This window comes from Melospiza georgiana, chromosome 3, assembly GCF_028018845.1.
Source record: "Melospiza georgiana isolate bMelGeo1 chromosome 3, bMelGeo1.pri, whole genome shotgun sequence".
NCBI classification, from domain to species: Eukaryota; Metazoa; Chordata; class Aves; order Passeriformes; family Passerellidae; genus Melospiza; species Melospiza georgiana.
Window position 1 is genome coordinate 15,174,481 of NC_080432.1, and position 17,482 is coordinate 15,191,962.

The 17,482-nt window shown below is 43.2% G+C and overlaps 1 protein-coding gene across 2 annotated transcripts in view; it reads left to right on the forward strand.

The window, feature by feature from the left end:
• Nucleotides 1-17,482, forward strand: part of RTN4 (reticulon 4) — a 40,458-nt gene that overhangs the window by 3,126 nt on the left and 19,850 nt on the right. Inside the window, exons 2-3 of one of the 2 annotated variants that reach the window (XM_058019867.1) lie at nucleotides 11,069-11,129; nucleotides 11,917-14,342. The exons of the other annotated variant lie outside the window; for it this stretch is intronic. Coding sequence (XP_057875850.1) covers nucleotides 11,069-11,129; nucleotides 11,917-14,342 — 2,487 coding nt within the window. The remainder of the gene's footprint in view (nucleotides 1-11,068; nucleotides 11,130-11,916; nucleotides 14,343-17,482) is intronic. 2 annotated transcript variants of the gene reach the window in all.

Here is a 17,482-nt window from a genome sequence, read left to right on the forward strand (position 1 = left end):
CATGGTGCTGCCTTTTGGCAGTGGAACAATAGCAAAAATGTATTGCCTGCTTGATGGCCCATTGAAATGGATTTTATGTATATATGGAGGTGTTTTTTCAAAAGAAAACCTTTGTAATTGCTTTTAGTTACACACTTAAGAGTATTCAGTATCATTGTGACATAATTATATATAATGCAAGTCTCTGACAGGGTAAGAGCAGCCTACCCTCTGAAGAGCTAATGTAAATATTTGCAGGAGGAGAAAACAAGCAGGAGCTCTGCAGTCAAACTTGGGTTCTCCTGAATGATTTCTGGGGTTTTGTACTTGCTGTTTTGTGAGTAACAGAAACTACAGTTCTGGCAAGATTACTGCTTAAATCTTCTGATTACCTGAATTTACATAGGGTACAAAAAAAAAAAAAAAAGAGTCAGAGGTAGTTATACATGGTCAAAGTAATACCCCTTTTTTTGGCTGGCTGCCCACAGTAAGAATAACCATGTACTACGATGATAGGTGCCACTTTGCCTCTTCAAGCCCCAGATTCTGCAGCAAAAGGAGGCTCATAGATCACTTCTCTGGAAGAGACTGGTGTGTTTGGAGTTAAGCTGCACTTACCAGAAGGCTGAACATGAAATCCACCAGACTGGCCCTAGGCCAGCATGCAGAGAGAATAAAGATGTTTCCTCGTTTGTCTGCTGCCTTCAGCTGACCTGGGTTAAATACATATGCAAGCGTTGTGGAGGGCCACTTTATTAATTAGTCTTGCCTTTCCATGTGATTATGTAGGATTTTTCCTTTAATTCATCCGTGGTGAGGAGAGGTGTCAGGAAGGTTTGGCAGCCAGTGTCATGCAGAGGTCAGCAGAGCTGCCTGGAGCTGTCCCTGGCCAGGCTGAGCTCAGCCACAGGAGGTGCTGAATAAATGCAGATCTATACTTGCTCTGCTCAGCTCAGTGAGAACCTTTTACCCTGCTCATCCTGCATTTGCATTTGATCCAAGTTCTAAAGCAGCATACCTGCTCCTCAGATTTCTTTCTGTTGTGCTGCTGTGTCTGCATGGACTCCTTCAGAGGAGTTGTGTGCATTTTAAGCACAGGATGCAGCATGACTTGGAAAAACAGAGCTGTCCTTGGATGCTGTCACTGCTGACTTTCATTTGCACCCTTCTTTTATTAAAATATGTACCCACTGATCTTCAGTGTTTCTCTGAGGTGCAAGACATTTTCTCTTCCCAGGTATAGTCAGCAAAGCTCTAAGGGAGGTGTTCATAACCTGGGTTATCAAACTTAGAACGTGATTAAAAAAAATCAGCAATTTGACTGCTATAGTAAACCTTCATTTTGATATTTCATGTTCCCATCTTGGTGAGTTCAACAAAGGATCATTTTATTTATTCAGTTTTATTCATTGTCATGTGCAGTGTCTAGCACTGGGACCTGTAACTGAGCTGGTGCAAGAGTTTCAGAAGCCAAGCAGCCCTGACTTCTGTAAGCAGGAGTGTGTGCAAGGACAGTCCTGCCCAGTTTGGTGTGTTTGTTTTGTGTGTGTGTCCCTGGACTCACTTTCCAGGATAAAACCACACAGCTTCCACCTACCCTGTAATGATGCAGCCCTCAGGGAAGTTTTGGATTGCACTGGGAGTTTTCCCCTTGGAGATGAAATCCTCCAAACCACAGTTTAGGAGGCAGTGAAGAGCTGCTGTTTGTTTGCCCTCCTTCCCCTCCTCCCCGCCTGTACTTAGGGAAGTTTCCAGCATGGCTATGGAGTGGCCACTGCTTTGTTGCATCACCACTGGTGGCCACAGAATCTCGTTCTTATCTCACAGATAACCATAAACAGCAGCCCTTGTGGAAGCTGAGGGGAGTGTTCAGGATTCCCAGTCAGAGGTTTTCTCAAAGTTGCTGGGAAAGCAGATGTTGTGTTCATTTTTCTTCCTCCAGTGCCCAGAATTTTGAAGAGCACTCAGTCCAAGAGCCTGGCTGCTTAGAAGGAGCCATTTAGGCATCAGTCTTCTTATCCCTGGAGCTCAGTTCCCTTGCTGCTGGAATTCTGGGGGGCTCTGGTGGTGGCCACACAGTTCTGAGGGGATTTTGAGGCTGTTTGCCTGTTTCCATGTCCATTCTGCCACACCCAGCTGCTTGATGGGTCTCCTGTGATCCTGGCCTTTGTGTGCTGGGAAGGAACAAAGGGTGGGTAACCTTCAACTGGAGCTTTTGGTGTGCTGGAGTTAATTTCTTTATTTTCTGTTAATATTTTGACAAAAGCTTCTTTTTATTTGTTCTGACTGGTTTCTATAGTAACTATGAAACTCAGAAAAATTAGCAAAGGATAGTTCAATCTGAAAATGTCCTTTGGGTACTAGTTTGGAGGCAAGGAAGCAGTTCTTGGTCTTTTATTGGCTAGAAAATGGAAAGCAACTTGGAGCTTGCAGGTAAATTATCTTAAGATATTCAGAAATGCTTATACATGAAGTAGGAGGAAAATTGTGTAACTCTCAAGCTGCTTTAGAAATGAAAGGGGAAAAAAAAGAGCTATTATTGCCAAGTAAAAATAGTGAACTGTGAGACCTCAGTAGAAAAGTAATGTTTTAATGCAGTTTTAAAAAAATTTCTTTGTTTATGATCTAAAATAGAAATGGCTACTGTGTATGCTTTGGGAACACTGCATATTTCCTATTTATTCTGCAGTCTCTGTTTTTAGGGCAGCATAGGACAGCCAGAGCTGAGATCCTGCTCTCCAGACAGATGACATGCTTGGTGGATGGCTTTTCTAATTGGCCTTTCCATCAATAAGAACTATTACAACAGCAATAAAATAATGGCCTTATTAATATTCACAAGGTCTGAGAAAATCAAATTATCTCAGTAGAATGTTTTTTATCTTTCAAATGGAAATAATCAATCTGCTGCCAACTGTAGCTGTCAAAATATGAAGATTTTAAGTTAGGTTAGATTTTATGTTTTTAAATTACTAATTTTCCCCATGATTTTAATGGTTTAAACTCAGTGGTTTAAACTCAATTTGTTGCTTTCTGATGAATAAAGAAAAAATACTTTTAATTTTATCTCCCCTCTCAATGTAGAAGTGTTGGGAATACCAGTTTAACCTCCATGGTTTTTCTGGGAGACTGGCTTTGTGTCTGAAACACTCCCAGCTTCTACTGGCAGCTTTTTAATGAGCAGGGCAATCATGTCATCAGCTCCATCAGCTAGGGAGAATATGTTAGTTAAGATGTCTTAAATGAGACACAAGACTGAGATAAATATAAACTTTCCTGTTGCCAGTTAAAATGTTCTCAGTCTGTCAAAATCCTCCTGCTTATCCAGTCAGCACTGGTTGGTGACAGTTTTCCTTGAACCCTGCTCTCCCCTTTTCTGACAGGAGAGAAAATTCCTTCATGCCTGTGTCTGTGTGTCCCCTGTGTGTGGCAGGAGAGCAGTGCCAAGGAAAACAGGCGAGGGAGATGTGTGAGGCCTTGCAGGGCAGCCTGGGGCTCTGAGCAGAGAGGAACAAGGGAGGAGAAAAATGGCACTGGTGGCACAGAGGCTCCTTCTTTGTGGGCTTCAGCCAGGTCTGCTCAGAGAGATGGAGTTAAAGGGCTTTAAACCCAAGGCTTCCTTAAAGGATCACAATGATGGACAAGAAAATTTGATTTCCCTGTGTATTTAAAAAAAAGAAATGGTTGGACAAAAGCTCTATTGACCAAAATCTACTGTTGATACCTGATCCCCTTGGGAGTCAGGAGGGCATCAACACTCTGAATCTTCATGTTCTTTTCCCCTTTAATTAAAAGATATTCTACAGACACTGATGGCTACACCAAGTCCATGTTTTAACTCCCTATATCTCATCCATCAGACATCTTATGCACCTTTTTTTTTAATTTTGCAGACTGTAAGCACTTGTATCAGAGATGGGTTTAAAATGCTTTAAACCCAAGGCTTCCTTTAAAGATCACACTGATAGATAAGAAAATTGGGGTTTCCCTGTGTGTTCTGTTTTAAATGACAAAAAAAAAAAAAAGAAATTTTTGGGCAAAACCTGTATTGACCAAAATCTATTGTGGTGCTGTTGATACCTGATCCCTTGGGAGTCAGGAGAACATCAAGATTCTGAATCTTCACATTGCTGTTCCCTTTAACCAAAAGATATTCTACAGATATTGATGGCTACACCAAGTCCATGTTCTTACTCTATATCTCATCCATCAGACATCTTATGCACCATTGTTTTTATTTTGCAGACTGTAAGCTCTTGTGTCAGAGGCTTGTCACACAAGATAATGTGTTGGGAGGAGATGCCAAAAGAAATCAGTAGCATCTCATCTCTATTCTTTAAAGATTATTTTAGCTAATAAATACATTCTTCTGCAATGATAAGGTTGCTCATCTAAATACTGCTTAATTTGTTTAATTGTGGGGAAAGCAGGGAAAAATCCATCTGTACAAATCAGTGAAAGGGAATCTTATGATTGGTATAATCTCTAAAATTAAATTGGATAATGTCTGCATAATGATAGGATTTGCATGGCTCTTTAGCCCTCCTGCCTTTGAATAAGTTCTGATGTAATTACTCTATTTTTCTGTTTTGCGGCACTGCCAGAACTCAAATTTCTTTTTGTTATTTCAACTTATGGTTATAGTGTCTGGGTCTTAAGGAAGAGTTACTTAGTTTTTAGAGGAATTATCTAGGTTTTTTTGGTTACAAGTGTTGCCAAAGACTGAGTACTTGGCTAGATTGTTTCTTTCTGCTTCTTTTTAATCAAACACGTTGAAACAGTATAAATTGATGTCTGTAAATGCTGAATCTGGGAATGCCCATGTTTTAGATGGTTCTAAATTAAGGTTTTGCTTTGCTATTATTTGATTTATATATTAAATATCGCTGTGATTGTGGAGTGGGTATTTCAGGCCATCAGAGGGGCTGTGAACAGTTGGGGATAATTGTGGACACCTGACTTCAGTAAAGGAGGCTTTGCCCACCACCTGATGCTGATTTGGGTAATAAAGCAGAATTTCTGTGCTTGGAGCTGGTGCCTTGCAGGGGGAAGGTGCGGCCGAGGTGTGTGGTACTGAGCTGTGCCATTTCCTCCTCCCTGAGCTTTGGGAGGAGAACAGAGCAGCAGCAGAACAGTTTTCTCTTTGTTCCTGAGAGGGTTTCACTTCCTCGTGGTGAGCTCCTGTGGATTGCTGGGCAGGGAAAGGTACGTGCATCCTGTTTGTGGGAATCCTGTGTGCTCTCGGTCTGAGAGGAGTGAAAAGTTTCTTTGGAGCTGAACTGTGAGACTTTTTTCTCTGTTTGTTTAGTTTTGCTAACAAAAGATGTCTGATAAAATCCTGTCCTTGCTGTGAGGGGATGAGGGGTGACACTCAGTGATTGAGGGGTGACACTCAGTGGTTGAGGGACTTTTAGCAGAAAGGGGCATTAGAGAACCACTCCCTGAAATGCTTTGGGTCCTGTCCCTGGTGTTACTGACCTAAATGGTTACAAGAGTGAGGTGACAATGGTGGCTGTGACTGAAGTGGCCTTTTAGGAACATCGTGGTGATGGGTTCTTAATGGCAATTGTAACAGCGAGCATTGTGACAGAGCCAGGATTAATGTCCCTTCCTTGTGTCCCTCTGTCCATGCTTTGGTTGGCTCTTGGGTGTTGCAGGGGACTGGAATTGCCTTTCTTTCCACTAAATAGCTGCTCAAAAGGAGAAGAAATGCCCACAGCTCACCTCTGTCCCGGTGCTTTGCAGGGACAGCTTGCCTCAAGTGGAGCTATTTTAAAAGAGGAGAAGCTGTGAAATTGGACCATGTAAAAATGATATTGAAAAAAAAAACTTGTATAAATCAGTTTGATTATGGATTTCTGCTTAGACAAGAAGAAAATGTTATTTGCTGGAAACCTGTTTGCAGAAACAGACTGTTTAAAATGCTCGTTTGAACTTGTTTTCTTCATGCACTTCAAATGGTGCAGCCCAACTCTCCCTGCAGGTGCTGCATGATTCCACTTTGCACTAATTGCCATGCAGGGCTGGAATGACCTACAGCTGGGTTTGTTAATGATCAAAGGTCTGGTTCCTTTTGTGATCCCAGCTGTGATGCCCTCAGGGTGTCCAAAATGGAGCTCCATTTTCCCCTCTAAATCTTCAACAACTCCCATCCTCTGTAGCAGCTTGCACACTTTCCTCCCAAGATTTCCAAATAGTTTCCTAAACTTGAAACTTTTCTTTAAAAACTTAGACCTGTGACTAAAAAGAGCCAAATGAGAAAAACTAATGATTTGCTGTGACTCTGCAGCCTGATCTAATGATGTGAAAAGTTGTTATTAATAGTTAATGTTCTTCATCTTGAATGGTTTAAATATTTGGTGAAATCCCGTATTTAGAACAATCACATCATAACAGGAGATGATTTAAATGGAGTTTGTGTAGGCAGCTACTTTTCTCAGGAAATTCTTGTGAAGTTGTGTGCCCTTGTTTTGTACTGCAGTAGGAAATTAGGCATCTGAGAACTTGAAATAATTAACTTTTAAATGGCCACGTGTGTTGCTAAACAGCTTGAGCTAGAAATGCTGCTGGGGCAGCCTCCACTGTGGGCACATGAGCAACTTGGTTTGCATCGAAGGAACAATTTCTCTTTCATATCTGCCCTGGAGGGCTTGCTGCAAATGGAACTTTTCCATAACTTGTGAGTCATGTCACAGATGCCATTCCTTGGAGTATTAATTTCCCCCTGTTTTCCTTTATTGTTAAATATTTATGTTAACAGGAGAGGCCTTTCACAATGTCCCACTGTGGGAGGTCTGTAAGGCAAAAGCAGTCCCTGGCCTGTTAGTTGTTGTCTTGCTCATTTCCAAGGCTTGCAAAGGTGAAATGGATTCTTAGACTCCATTTTTGCTCATTTTGTTTTAAGACTAGCAGGCATTTTCCAGCAATCTACTCCAGGATGTGGTTTTGGAGCTGTGGAGGCTGAAACTGCCACCGAGCAGGCGAATGCAGGCTCCTGCCCAGGCTGCACTGGGCAGCAGGTGAGGCTGGCTCAGTGTTTCTGTGGGTTCTGTCTGCTCCAATGCTGAGCTCGCACACAAATTGAGGAGAGCAGCAGAACAATGAAGCCGTGTGAGCACAGTTCTGCTGCTGCTGACTGGAAGGAGGCTCATGGAGCAGAGGGAAGGGTCCTTCCCTTACACAAATCCAGTGAGGAGGGACAGGAATTGCTCTGGCTCAGTTCTTATTTTCTCCGACTAGACTGAAGTCCTCTGCTTTCCTTTGGCAAGTATGTTTCTTGGGAAGAAAAAAGGCTCTTTTCTCATAAATTGCTTTTCTTGGAATTGTAGTTTACTTACTTAATTTTAAACATTTTTCTCTGGACATATTTGCACATAATTTTAATTTCATTAGTTGTGTGAGAAATCTCCATTTATTTCTCTACTTTTTATCTGAGATTTTGGTATTTAAATGTTAAGTTTTATGCTGATAATGTCAGCATCTTGTAACAGCATCAGCAGTTAGTGGGAAATCAGCAAAAATGAAAATGAGGGTTTAAAATTACACATCTTTGTCACGCTGGTGTCAGGTTCTTTATTTTTAAACAACACTGAAATCTGATTCTCATTGAAGGACGTTGTGTTTTAGCTGAAATCATAATGCAGTTTTAAAATATGACACTTCATGCTAATGAAAGAAGCAACGGGGCTATTTGTGGGTGATTTGTTTTTTGATTTTGGGGATTTTTTTTTTAGGGAATATTTAATTTGCATAAATCCAAGGTAAAATTTACAGAATGTTTTTGGTTAAAACCAGGCAGGCAGTCAGGCTGAGTCTCTAAAGTTCTCTCTAAGAGCCATCAATTGGAGTGCTTCAGTAACTCATATAAAGTGGCACCACTCATAAATAAGAGGTCAGCCTCTCTCTTGGCTGCAATGCTGAAAGTACTTTACTAACTTGCACCATCATGAATTTTTGGCTGAAAAACTTAGAGTAAGAACTCTTTTCATGGGGATTGTGTTCATTTTGAGGTCTCATTCTTCTGTGTTTCATGAAACAAAATCTGTCTTCTGCTGGAAGTGTTAACTGAGCAGTTCATCTTACTGAAGGAGTTTTAGTTAGGATTTGTAAAAAGTTACGATTTGTTTTTAGTTATGATTTGTAAGAAGATCACTTAGATTTGTTTTCTGTATGTATTTGGGTGAAGTTTTTTGTAGTGAAACTCACTTTGTATGTCAGTTAAGGTGTTTTGAATATCTGCTTCTGCTTGACAATATTGTTGCTCAGAGCTTGATGTGTTCAGAAGTTTTTTTACTTGGTTCTGTTGGGCTGCTTGTTTGGGTGTGGGTTGTTTTTTTTTTTTTTTGGTTTTTTTTCTTTTGTTTTTTTTTTTTTTTGTCACCTAATTTCTGCCATTGAGATGCAAATAGGAGAAGCCACCGCTGGTGATGGATCCTAGAAGTGTCCTACTTACCCACAGAGCTGTGTTCTGAGAGGTTTCTACCTGCACATGGGAGGTGGGGATGCTCCAGCAGTGTCAGTGCTGGGAACAATCCCTTTCACCATGTCACTTCAATTGCCCTCTGCAGAGAGCTGTGCTCCAGTCAGCACCGAGGCTGATGGGGACTTGTCCTACTCCATTTTCCCTGCTTGCCTGGAGGTGTTACACAGGGCCCACAAGGGCAGCAAAAATGCCTTCTATCTTTTTCCTCTGAGCAGGAAAAATGCCTTTCTGATGTGGGTGGAGGGAGTGGGTGGTTCTCCTTGGCTGGTTAGGAAACACTGCTTTTATGTAATCTCTTTTCACACTCCAGCCATGTGTGGAAAATAAAGTTTGGGTGTGGACATAATATCTTTCCATTAAGAGAACCTGGGAATTCAGTGGCTGGCATTGGGATTTTATGGGACTGTGTTGGGTAAATGGAAGCCACACCTCAGGAGGAGTTTTTGCCTTGTGCTGTCTAAAGGAAACACTGAAAAATGGGAGCCCCTGCTCTTAAACCCAGTGCCCTTCCCCAGAAACTGAAACCTCTGTCTCTGAAAAGTGTTCAAAAGACTTCAAAATGTGGAATTTTTGGTAGAGATTGCAGCTGGCCTTTGGACAGGAAGGGAGCAGCACCTTTCAGGGATGACTTGTGTGTTTTCCCCTTCACCTCCTTGTCCCTCAGTGGACTCTGCTATGTTTGTTTGCCCTTCCTCCTGCATTTCCAGCACCTCATCTCCACTGCCTTGGTGTTGGTTTCCTTGGAAGTCCCTTTTCTGTTGGTCTGTCTGGTTTCTGGTCACAATTTGGTCCCATCAGGTCCATCCTGCTTTTTCTGCTGCCCCAAAGTTCAGACTCTTCCAGTACACCTGGGATGATGTGGAGGAGGGCGAGTGTGGTTTCAGGAGAGGTGAGGGCTGAGGAGCAATCTCTGCTTGTGGAAAGGATCCTGGTGAGCCAGTGCAGCCAAGAGCTGCTGGAACAAAGGGCCTGCAGTGAGCGGCACTGGGTGTAGCAGGTCTGTGGCTCTGTGTCACGTCCCCATCAGTTGTCCTCCAGTGTGGGTTTTGTCCTTTAAAGCTTTGCCACCATTGAGCTGTGACACTGCTTTAATGTGCTCTAAATTTGGAATTGAGGTTTTTCTCTATATGGTCCTTAATCGAAAAATGTAATTTTTAGAAAAGTGAGCAGAAATGCTTTTGGCCCAGCAGGAATTGAGGACCCTTCTGAATACCAATGCCTACACTCAGCTTTATTTCTTACTCTGTTTCTGTTGTCTTCAGGTGATATTTATAATCCACACAATACAGCAAGAGATAAATGTTCTGTGAAACAAACCCAATGACTGTATAGTGTGACAGAAAATGCAGGTTGTGAGGAGAGTTGATTTTTGGAACATTGCTGTTGGGATTAACTTGAATGAGCCAGACAGGTCATGAATGTCTGCAAGTGGCATCACTTCAACACAAGTCATGGTTTAGTGCCAAAACACAGCTTAGCTTAATGCCCTGCCTGACTGGTTATTATATATGTGCTGCTGCAACTACCATATTTCTTACCTCTTGCCTTTCATCTTTTAAAATAAACTGTTTCTATTATTCTTTGCTTTTAATAATAATAAAAAAACAAGCCAAAAATATCCCCACCTCTTTTTCAGTACTTGATTTTGTCCAGGCAAGTAGCAAAATTAAAGATTGTTGGTGTCTGTATTGAGAATAAAAATCTAAGTGCTTTAATATAATTTTTTCTCTACTAATGCAATTGATGTCAATTGCAAATATTCTTTACCAGCCTCAATGTGAAAACTTTATGCACTTTTCAGAATGAAATAAATTTGCCTAAGTGATGGTGTTGTCACATCAATGTAAAGCCAACAGGCCATGATGGACCTGGGAAAAATACTGGTGGCACAGAAATGCAGAGAAGGACTGGTTTTGCTTTGCCTGTTTCCTCATGATGGCTGATACTGCAGCCTTGAGTGGAAACTGGAGAACTGGATTTGTCTTAGGAGATACTGGGCTTAAAGCAAACTCAACAAAGCCAAATACTCTCCTTGAATCATGCCAAAAAAGGCTTTAAAATAACAGCTTCCTCTGGGGGCTTGTCTGTAGAACACCAAAAGGAAAAGAGTAAAGCCATAAGGCAGGTATGGCCCAGAATGGCTGTGCCTGAGCAGTGCTGTGTTTGTGGGGTGTTTCAGAGCTTGCTTTAGTCACTGAACTTTCACCAGTGTCTGGTGGAGTTTGTTGGGGCTGCTCTCACACAAGTGTGGGGGTGTGAGGAGACCTTGGGTGGGGAGAGCTAAGTGAGTGTGCCCCTGGCAATGGCCGCTGGCAATGCCCAGTGCTGTGCCAGGGAATGGAAATAAGAGTGGCTGCCAAGGAGTGTCTCACCCTGTGGTTGGTCACTGGCTTGGAGGGCGGAGATCCCTCAGTAAAGATCCCATTGTGAATGGGGAAATCTGGGTGTGGGCTCTCCCAAGTCACCTGGCTCTGCTGATGGTGCTCCCTGGTTCTCTTGGGTGTTGGCTGTTGATCTGTTGGGTTTGCTGGGAACTCACTCCTTGGGTGCTTTCTCCCCTCTTCACCCTGCCCTTCCTTCTGCTGAGGTTATTTGTTTGTTTTTCAGATGAGACCCTTTTTGCTCTTCCTGCTACACCTGCGCCTCTGATGCACTCCTCTGCAGGCAAGTTCTTTCTGCTCCCCTTTGTCTGAGTACCTCCTGCCTTCCTGACCTCATTAACCCTTTCCCACTAGTCTGCTTCTACTAAAAGTCACATGGGTCCAAGAATAGCCTCTGTCACATTTTTCAGTTTGGATTTTTTGGTTGATCTATTCCAGATTTTAATATTCATTCATTTGTTTATGTGGTAAACTGTTTCATAAACAAGAATTCAGCCATCTGTGAATTCTTGGACCCTTGATGTAGGAGAGAAGTTGGTACTGTTAACAGGTTAATACATCAGAGCATAGTTGCTTTACTGATTTAGCAGAAAGATTTAATCTATAGTAACTTTCTGCAGTATTTTAAAGAAGTAAAATTTGCACCTGTAGTATTGGTTTAGTGGTTTTTATTAAGTACACCATCTACAAATTTAAAAAAGGTGTCAAAAAAAGACTTTGCTGGCACATGTTTGTGCAATATGTTTATGCCCAAGCATCCACACACCCCCTGTCTCTGTCTGCCCTTGCCACCCTCCTGTTCTGGCTTTGTTAATATTGCCCCAGTACTTGTCTGGCATCTTCAGCTTTACTGAGACCTTTGCACTGCATAAAGTTGCTGCTTCTTGAGCCTCTCTGCTAGAAGTGAAGTAGAATAGCTTTAAGTGATAGTGTGTATTTATGGCTCATAGTATCCACGTAGAGCTTGGAAGAGCCTTTTAGTAGCTAAAATCCTGTGAACCTGTTGAAAGTTTGCACTGACTTTGAGAGCACTTGCATTCTCTAACTTTCCTTTCTATCCACGGTCACAGAAAGAGTTATGGACTTGCAGGAGCAGCCAGGTAGCACTAAGGCACTGGGGCAAGAGGATTTCACTGCAGTCCCGCGTGATCCTGCTCCTTCTCTTCCCTCCTTCTCTCCTCTCTCAGCTGATCCCTTTAAAGAGCACGCAGCCTTTGGCACCATCTCAGATGCATTCCCTGCAAGAGGCACTTACAAAGAGAGCTCCAGTGAGGTTTATAAAGAACCTGTGAAAAATGCCACAAACCCCTTTCTTGCAGAGGGAAATGATAAAGACATTTCTGAGATGAAATACTCACAATCCCCATTTGCTAAAGAAGCAGCCATTTTATCTCCAGCTAAAGAAAAAACACAGCTAGAGGGCCCTGAAGAATTACCTAACCTGGAGAAAACACCTGCAGAGCAGCTGAAAATGTCTCCAGAATCTCCCCAAGATATATTTGAAAGAAATGAGGAAGATCTCTTCTATAACAAAGACAAGTACAGAGGAGGTGGTGATCATGCTGAAAAAGGGCTGCTGAAAGAAGACCCTCTTAAGAGGGAGGAATATGCAGACTTCAAACCTTATGAGCCAATATGGGAAGTCAAAGGTGCTAGTCATGGACTGAGCAGCATGAGAGAGGATGTTGGGAGGAAGATAGATGCCACGCTGGAGAGCAGTTTGGATGACAAGTATGGCGTGGGTAAGCTGACTGTGCAGAAGGATTATGAAAGAGACAGTGAAGGCAGTGCTGAAGAGCCCTCCTTCCCAAGCACCCCAGAAGCTGTAAAAGAACCTTACATCACTTGTACTAAATTTGACTCTTCTCCAAGTCCTGGTGGTAACAAAGGCAAATCTCTTTCTCCACTAGAGGAAGGCATTTCAGAAAATAGAACCGACGATGAGAAAAAAATTGCAGAGCTGAAAGCTCAGACGGGCCCAGAGCAAGGTGATTTTGCTGCTGGAGCAGGTGGGCAGGAAGGGCAGGGAGCTGAGCCTGCCAAAGCACAGGGGGTCCCACCAGTGTCACCTGACAGTGCCACAAACATGCCCGAGGGTCTCACTCCTGACCTGGTGCAGGAGGCCTACGAGATGCACGATGCAGCCTGCACAAAGCTGGCTTATGAAACCAAGATTGACTTGGTGCAAACCTCAGAGGCAGCACAGGAGACTCTGAAACCCGCGGCACAAATCTGCCCCTCCTTCGAAGGCTCAGAGGCTGCTCCATCGCCCATACTGCCCGATATTGTTATGGAAGCACCGCTGGGCACCGGCACTGCTGGGGCAGAGGCATCTGCTGTGCAGCTGGAAGCTTCCCCACTAGAAACATTCATGCCCACTGCCAAGTATGAGAATGTAAAAGAGGCTGAGAAACCTCCTGTATACCAAGAGGCAGTGAAGGTACCACTGACACAGGCCCAGGAAGCAAAGGAGACCTTGGCATTTAAGCAACCTGATGATGAGAGCAGCAGCACTCCTGAAGATCTGGAGACTCCTTATATATCTATTGCATGTGACTTAATTAAGGGAACAAAGGTCTCTGGTGAATCTCCTTCTCCATCTTTCACAGAGTATTCCAAGACACCAGTAACAGAAAGCATTTCTCAGGATGTGCCTGAAGACAAGGAACTGGATGGAACCCCATCTCCACAGTTTGGAAAAGCTGGCCTGTTTAATAGCCAAATGATATCTGACTTTGCTGAGGAAGCAAGTGAAGATCCATCTCTCCTCTTAAAAAGTAAATCCACTGAGAGCATTGCAACTGATGAGGAACAGGAGGAGGAAGGACTGGTGGATTCAGTAGCTGCCACAGGCAAGCCTTATCTAGAGTCATTCCAACCTGAGCTGGACTCTTCCAAAATTGTTGCTGCTCCACCATCTGAGCCAATACCTGCAAAAATAGCGAAGGCAGATAAGATTCCTCTTCAAATGGAAGAGCTGGATGCTTTGGCTTATTCAGCTGATGTATCTGTTGCTATGGAACCAAAAACAGCAGATGACAAAGCTCTCTCACCCATGGAGTCTTCCCCAGTCTCAGTGGAAGAAGACTTTGTGATGTTAGGTCATCCTAAAGCTGTTCCTGAGTTTGAGACAGAAGCCGCTGACAGAGAGACAATGCACAAAGATGAAGGTGAAGACATCAGTAAGGTGATGCAGGGTGAGAAGCAGCTGCCTTGCCCAGAGCTGCCCTGTGATCTCTCTGTGAAGAATGTAGAGGTAAAAGCTGAGGAAGATAGCAATGCCTTGAAAAAGTCTTTGGAGGCTGTGGACAGAGAAGTGCCTGAAGTATCCACCATGTCCTTACCAGCCACAGATACCTCACCTTTATCTGCTGAAAAAGAGATAGTCAGTGTAGTAAAACCAGGAGCTTTTGAGAAGGAAGCTGAGAAAGAAGCTGCTTCTGTTAAAGAAAAGAAAAAACCTACTGCTGTATTTTCAGCAAAGCTGAATAAGTCTTCAGGTAATCTGTGTACGCTGTCTTGCAGTTTGCTGATCTGCATAATTTTTTAGCTAAACTTAAGCATGCCTTGACTTATTATTTTTAAATCACTTTCTGTAAACTTCTCTGTAGGCCAAGGGTAACAGAAAATGTCACTGCCTGCACTTGTACCTTTTTCATATTCTGATTGCTTTAGTACCTTTTTTCTGTTTATCAGGGATGGACTCAGCATCTCCAGGTTTCTCCTCCAGCTCTGCTGCTCATGGTCTGTGGATGCAGGAATAGGTGACTGCCCACTGCAGGCCCCTCCATGGCTGTCCCCAGGCTGGGCATGGGGTGGCCTCCCAAACTCTGGATCTGGGATGCTTGTGCACATGATTTGAAGAGGCATTTTTTCCTTTTCATTAACAGTTCAGACATCAGAGTGTGAAACTCAGGAAAATACCCCTGCTGCTCCTGTGTGTGCCTGGAATCTGGAAAAGAGTTTGTGCATGTCCAGCCTGTGGTTTAAACAAAGGGTGAACATGAGGGAGCTGAGTATGCAGGTTACTGAAAAAGTGGTCATTAAGAAGTTGAGTGTTCTGCAAACACTAAAATTGGTTTCTGTACAGCACAGGTATTAATCTCTGTTTATCTTTTCAGGTGGACTTCCACTTCAGTGTAGTTAATTTTTCTTACAGTAATGTGCAGTTATAGTAGCAGGAAGTTGTAACCTTTTCTCTAAACTGAACACCTCATGAATTCCCAGCTTTTTGTAGACTAGAGGAGTACTTTGCTTTTTGATATTGCAGCACTCTGCTGCTACTTAAGCTTTGACCAGAAGCAATCACACCAAAAAAACACCTACTGCAGAAAGCACAGTGCTCTAAATAGAAAAGCAGGAGCTAGTTTGACTCAGCAGCAGTACTGTATTTATGCAGTAGCTGCAGCCTACAGCTCATAAAATAGGATTACAGAATACCCTGAGTTGGAAGGGAACAGCAGGTGCATGTTGAAGTGAACATCAGTGTTGGTGCCATTGAAATTGGTTTGGGAAATAAGGTAGAAAATGTATTTTTTTATATTTACCTTTGTCATGTCTTCTGTCTCTCCTCCTCTATATGTACTGGTAAGGCAGAAAGGAGAGAGTTTTGCTTTTCCCTTCATTGATAATCTGCACTGTTAAAACTCTTGGTGTGTCTGTGTGTTCTGTGAAGGCTCCTCAGGCTTCCAGCAGACAGAACTGTCTAGAGAGCAGCTGTATGTCTTGGACTTCATGTCAAGGGGTTAATTGCTTGGAGATCAGACTACTTTAAAAAAAAGCCAAAGCAAAACACTGCACTTAATATAAAAGCATTTGTGTTAGTTGTTTTAAAAGGAGCCCTTTGGAAGGGTCTTTAATCATGGCATAGATGCAGCAGGCTGGGGGTGGCAGCCCCTCCCTGTGGCTCTGAGGTGACACAGCTGCTGCTGTCCCATCTGTGGGAGCTGCCCCAGGAGCTGCACAGACCCTGTGCCAGAGCAGACAGGATTTGAACAGTGCCATTGCTCTGCCACCCATGCCCAGTGCAGGGACAGGGCCCAGCTCTGTCAGTGTGCTGGGAGCTGGGCTGGGGAGCTGCAGCCCCTCACAATTATTGTGTTCACTCTGGAGAGCAGCTGCACTTTGCATTTCTGACAGGCTGGGTTGTTTGGTGTAAAGCAAAAATTTTCTTCCCAGAGGAACATTTGCTTAAAGCTAAATAGATGAGGATACTAACTCAAAAATGGGCCTTTTTTTCCTGGATTTTTCTCCACACTCTGTTGTGTTGCAAAATACAGAACTGGACTTCTGAGACAAGCCACAAACAACATCAGTTGTCTGCTTTGAATACCACACTGCCTAGGCACAATTTCAGAGTATCATTGAAGAGCTAACAAGGAGGGATTGTTTATCACAAGGCCAAGTGCCTTTGTGCATGTGTTTGGCCTTCTGAGTCTACCTTTGTTCTTTGGGTTTTTTTTTTTCCCTGCCCATCAGTGGAACTGAAATAGATTTCACTGTGTCTTAAGACTTGTGGAATTCAGCTGGTGTGATGGTGTGACTGATGCTTGTTAAAGCTTTAATCTGAGCTGCCTTACTGGTGCACTTAAATCCAAGGTTGTGGAATGCTTACTTAACAGTGCTATTTTTTGGAAGCTAACCTAAATGCCAGTGTGTTGTAACTTCCCACAGCCCCAGTGGGCTGTGGGGAGCTAACAGGGATTCTAAAAAGGTTGCAGATACTTTTTTAACTTATCCAGTTCACTGAAGCAAATGTAAAACTTTGAAGAGTATCCTGGGTAGAAGGTTTGTTAAATGGTGCCTGCCACACCCTTGGGTAACCTGGACAGATTTAAGAAACACAAAAAAGCAAAAAACCCAAGCCCAAACAAATTCAGAACTGTATGTAAAACTGGGACAATTTAAAGGGCAAACAACCCCTGCAACACCAGCAATCTCTGCTGTCTTGAATACAGTGATTTTTTTTTTTCCCCCCAAGTTTGTATTTCTCAGTAGCTGTTGTATTTGGCTTTGAGCAAACAGCCTCGCTTCTCCGTGCCCCTCCCCAAGACCTCAAATTCGCATTCCTGAGCTCCATCAGAGCACTGCCTGCTAAGCTGGGAGCCCCGAGGGCAGTTCCAGGGGGTTCAGGTGCTGCTGCCCAGCTCCTGCAGGAGGTGTGAGCACCAAGCATGGCAGCCATGGATCAGGGCCAGCCTGGGGACAGGGCTCTGATGCCATCTAGTGTTTGTCACCGCAGTGGGACCTCAACGCCTGCCGGACGGGAAGGGAACTATCCACCTTTGGAGAATTCCCAACTCCTGAAATGAGTTGGAGAGGTGAAAGCTAAATATCCACATTCCATATCCCAGCCCTTCTGTTGCACAGCCTTTCTTCTCATACAGATCATTAATCCTCCCCAGGCCCATGATGGGAGGTGGAGGTTTTTATATTATTGATATTATTGAATTAGAGACTCAAAACTTCTGGCCACAACAAAGTTATGTACTAAAATGGAAATTGGCAGTTTAAATCCCTCAGTGTGTCCATGCTGAGTATTACAGTAATATTTGGAAGTAATGCTGAGATCTTTACCATCAAGACATTCAGTTTCCCAGAACACCCTTGTTTCATGGTGAATTTAACCACCATCTCTGTG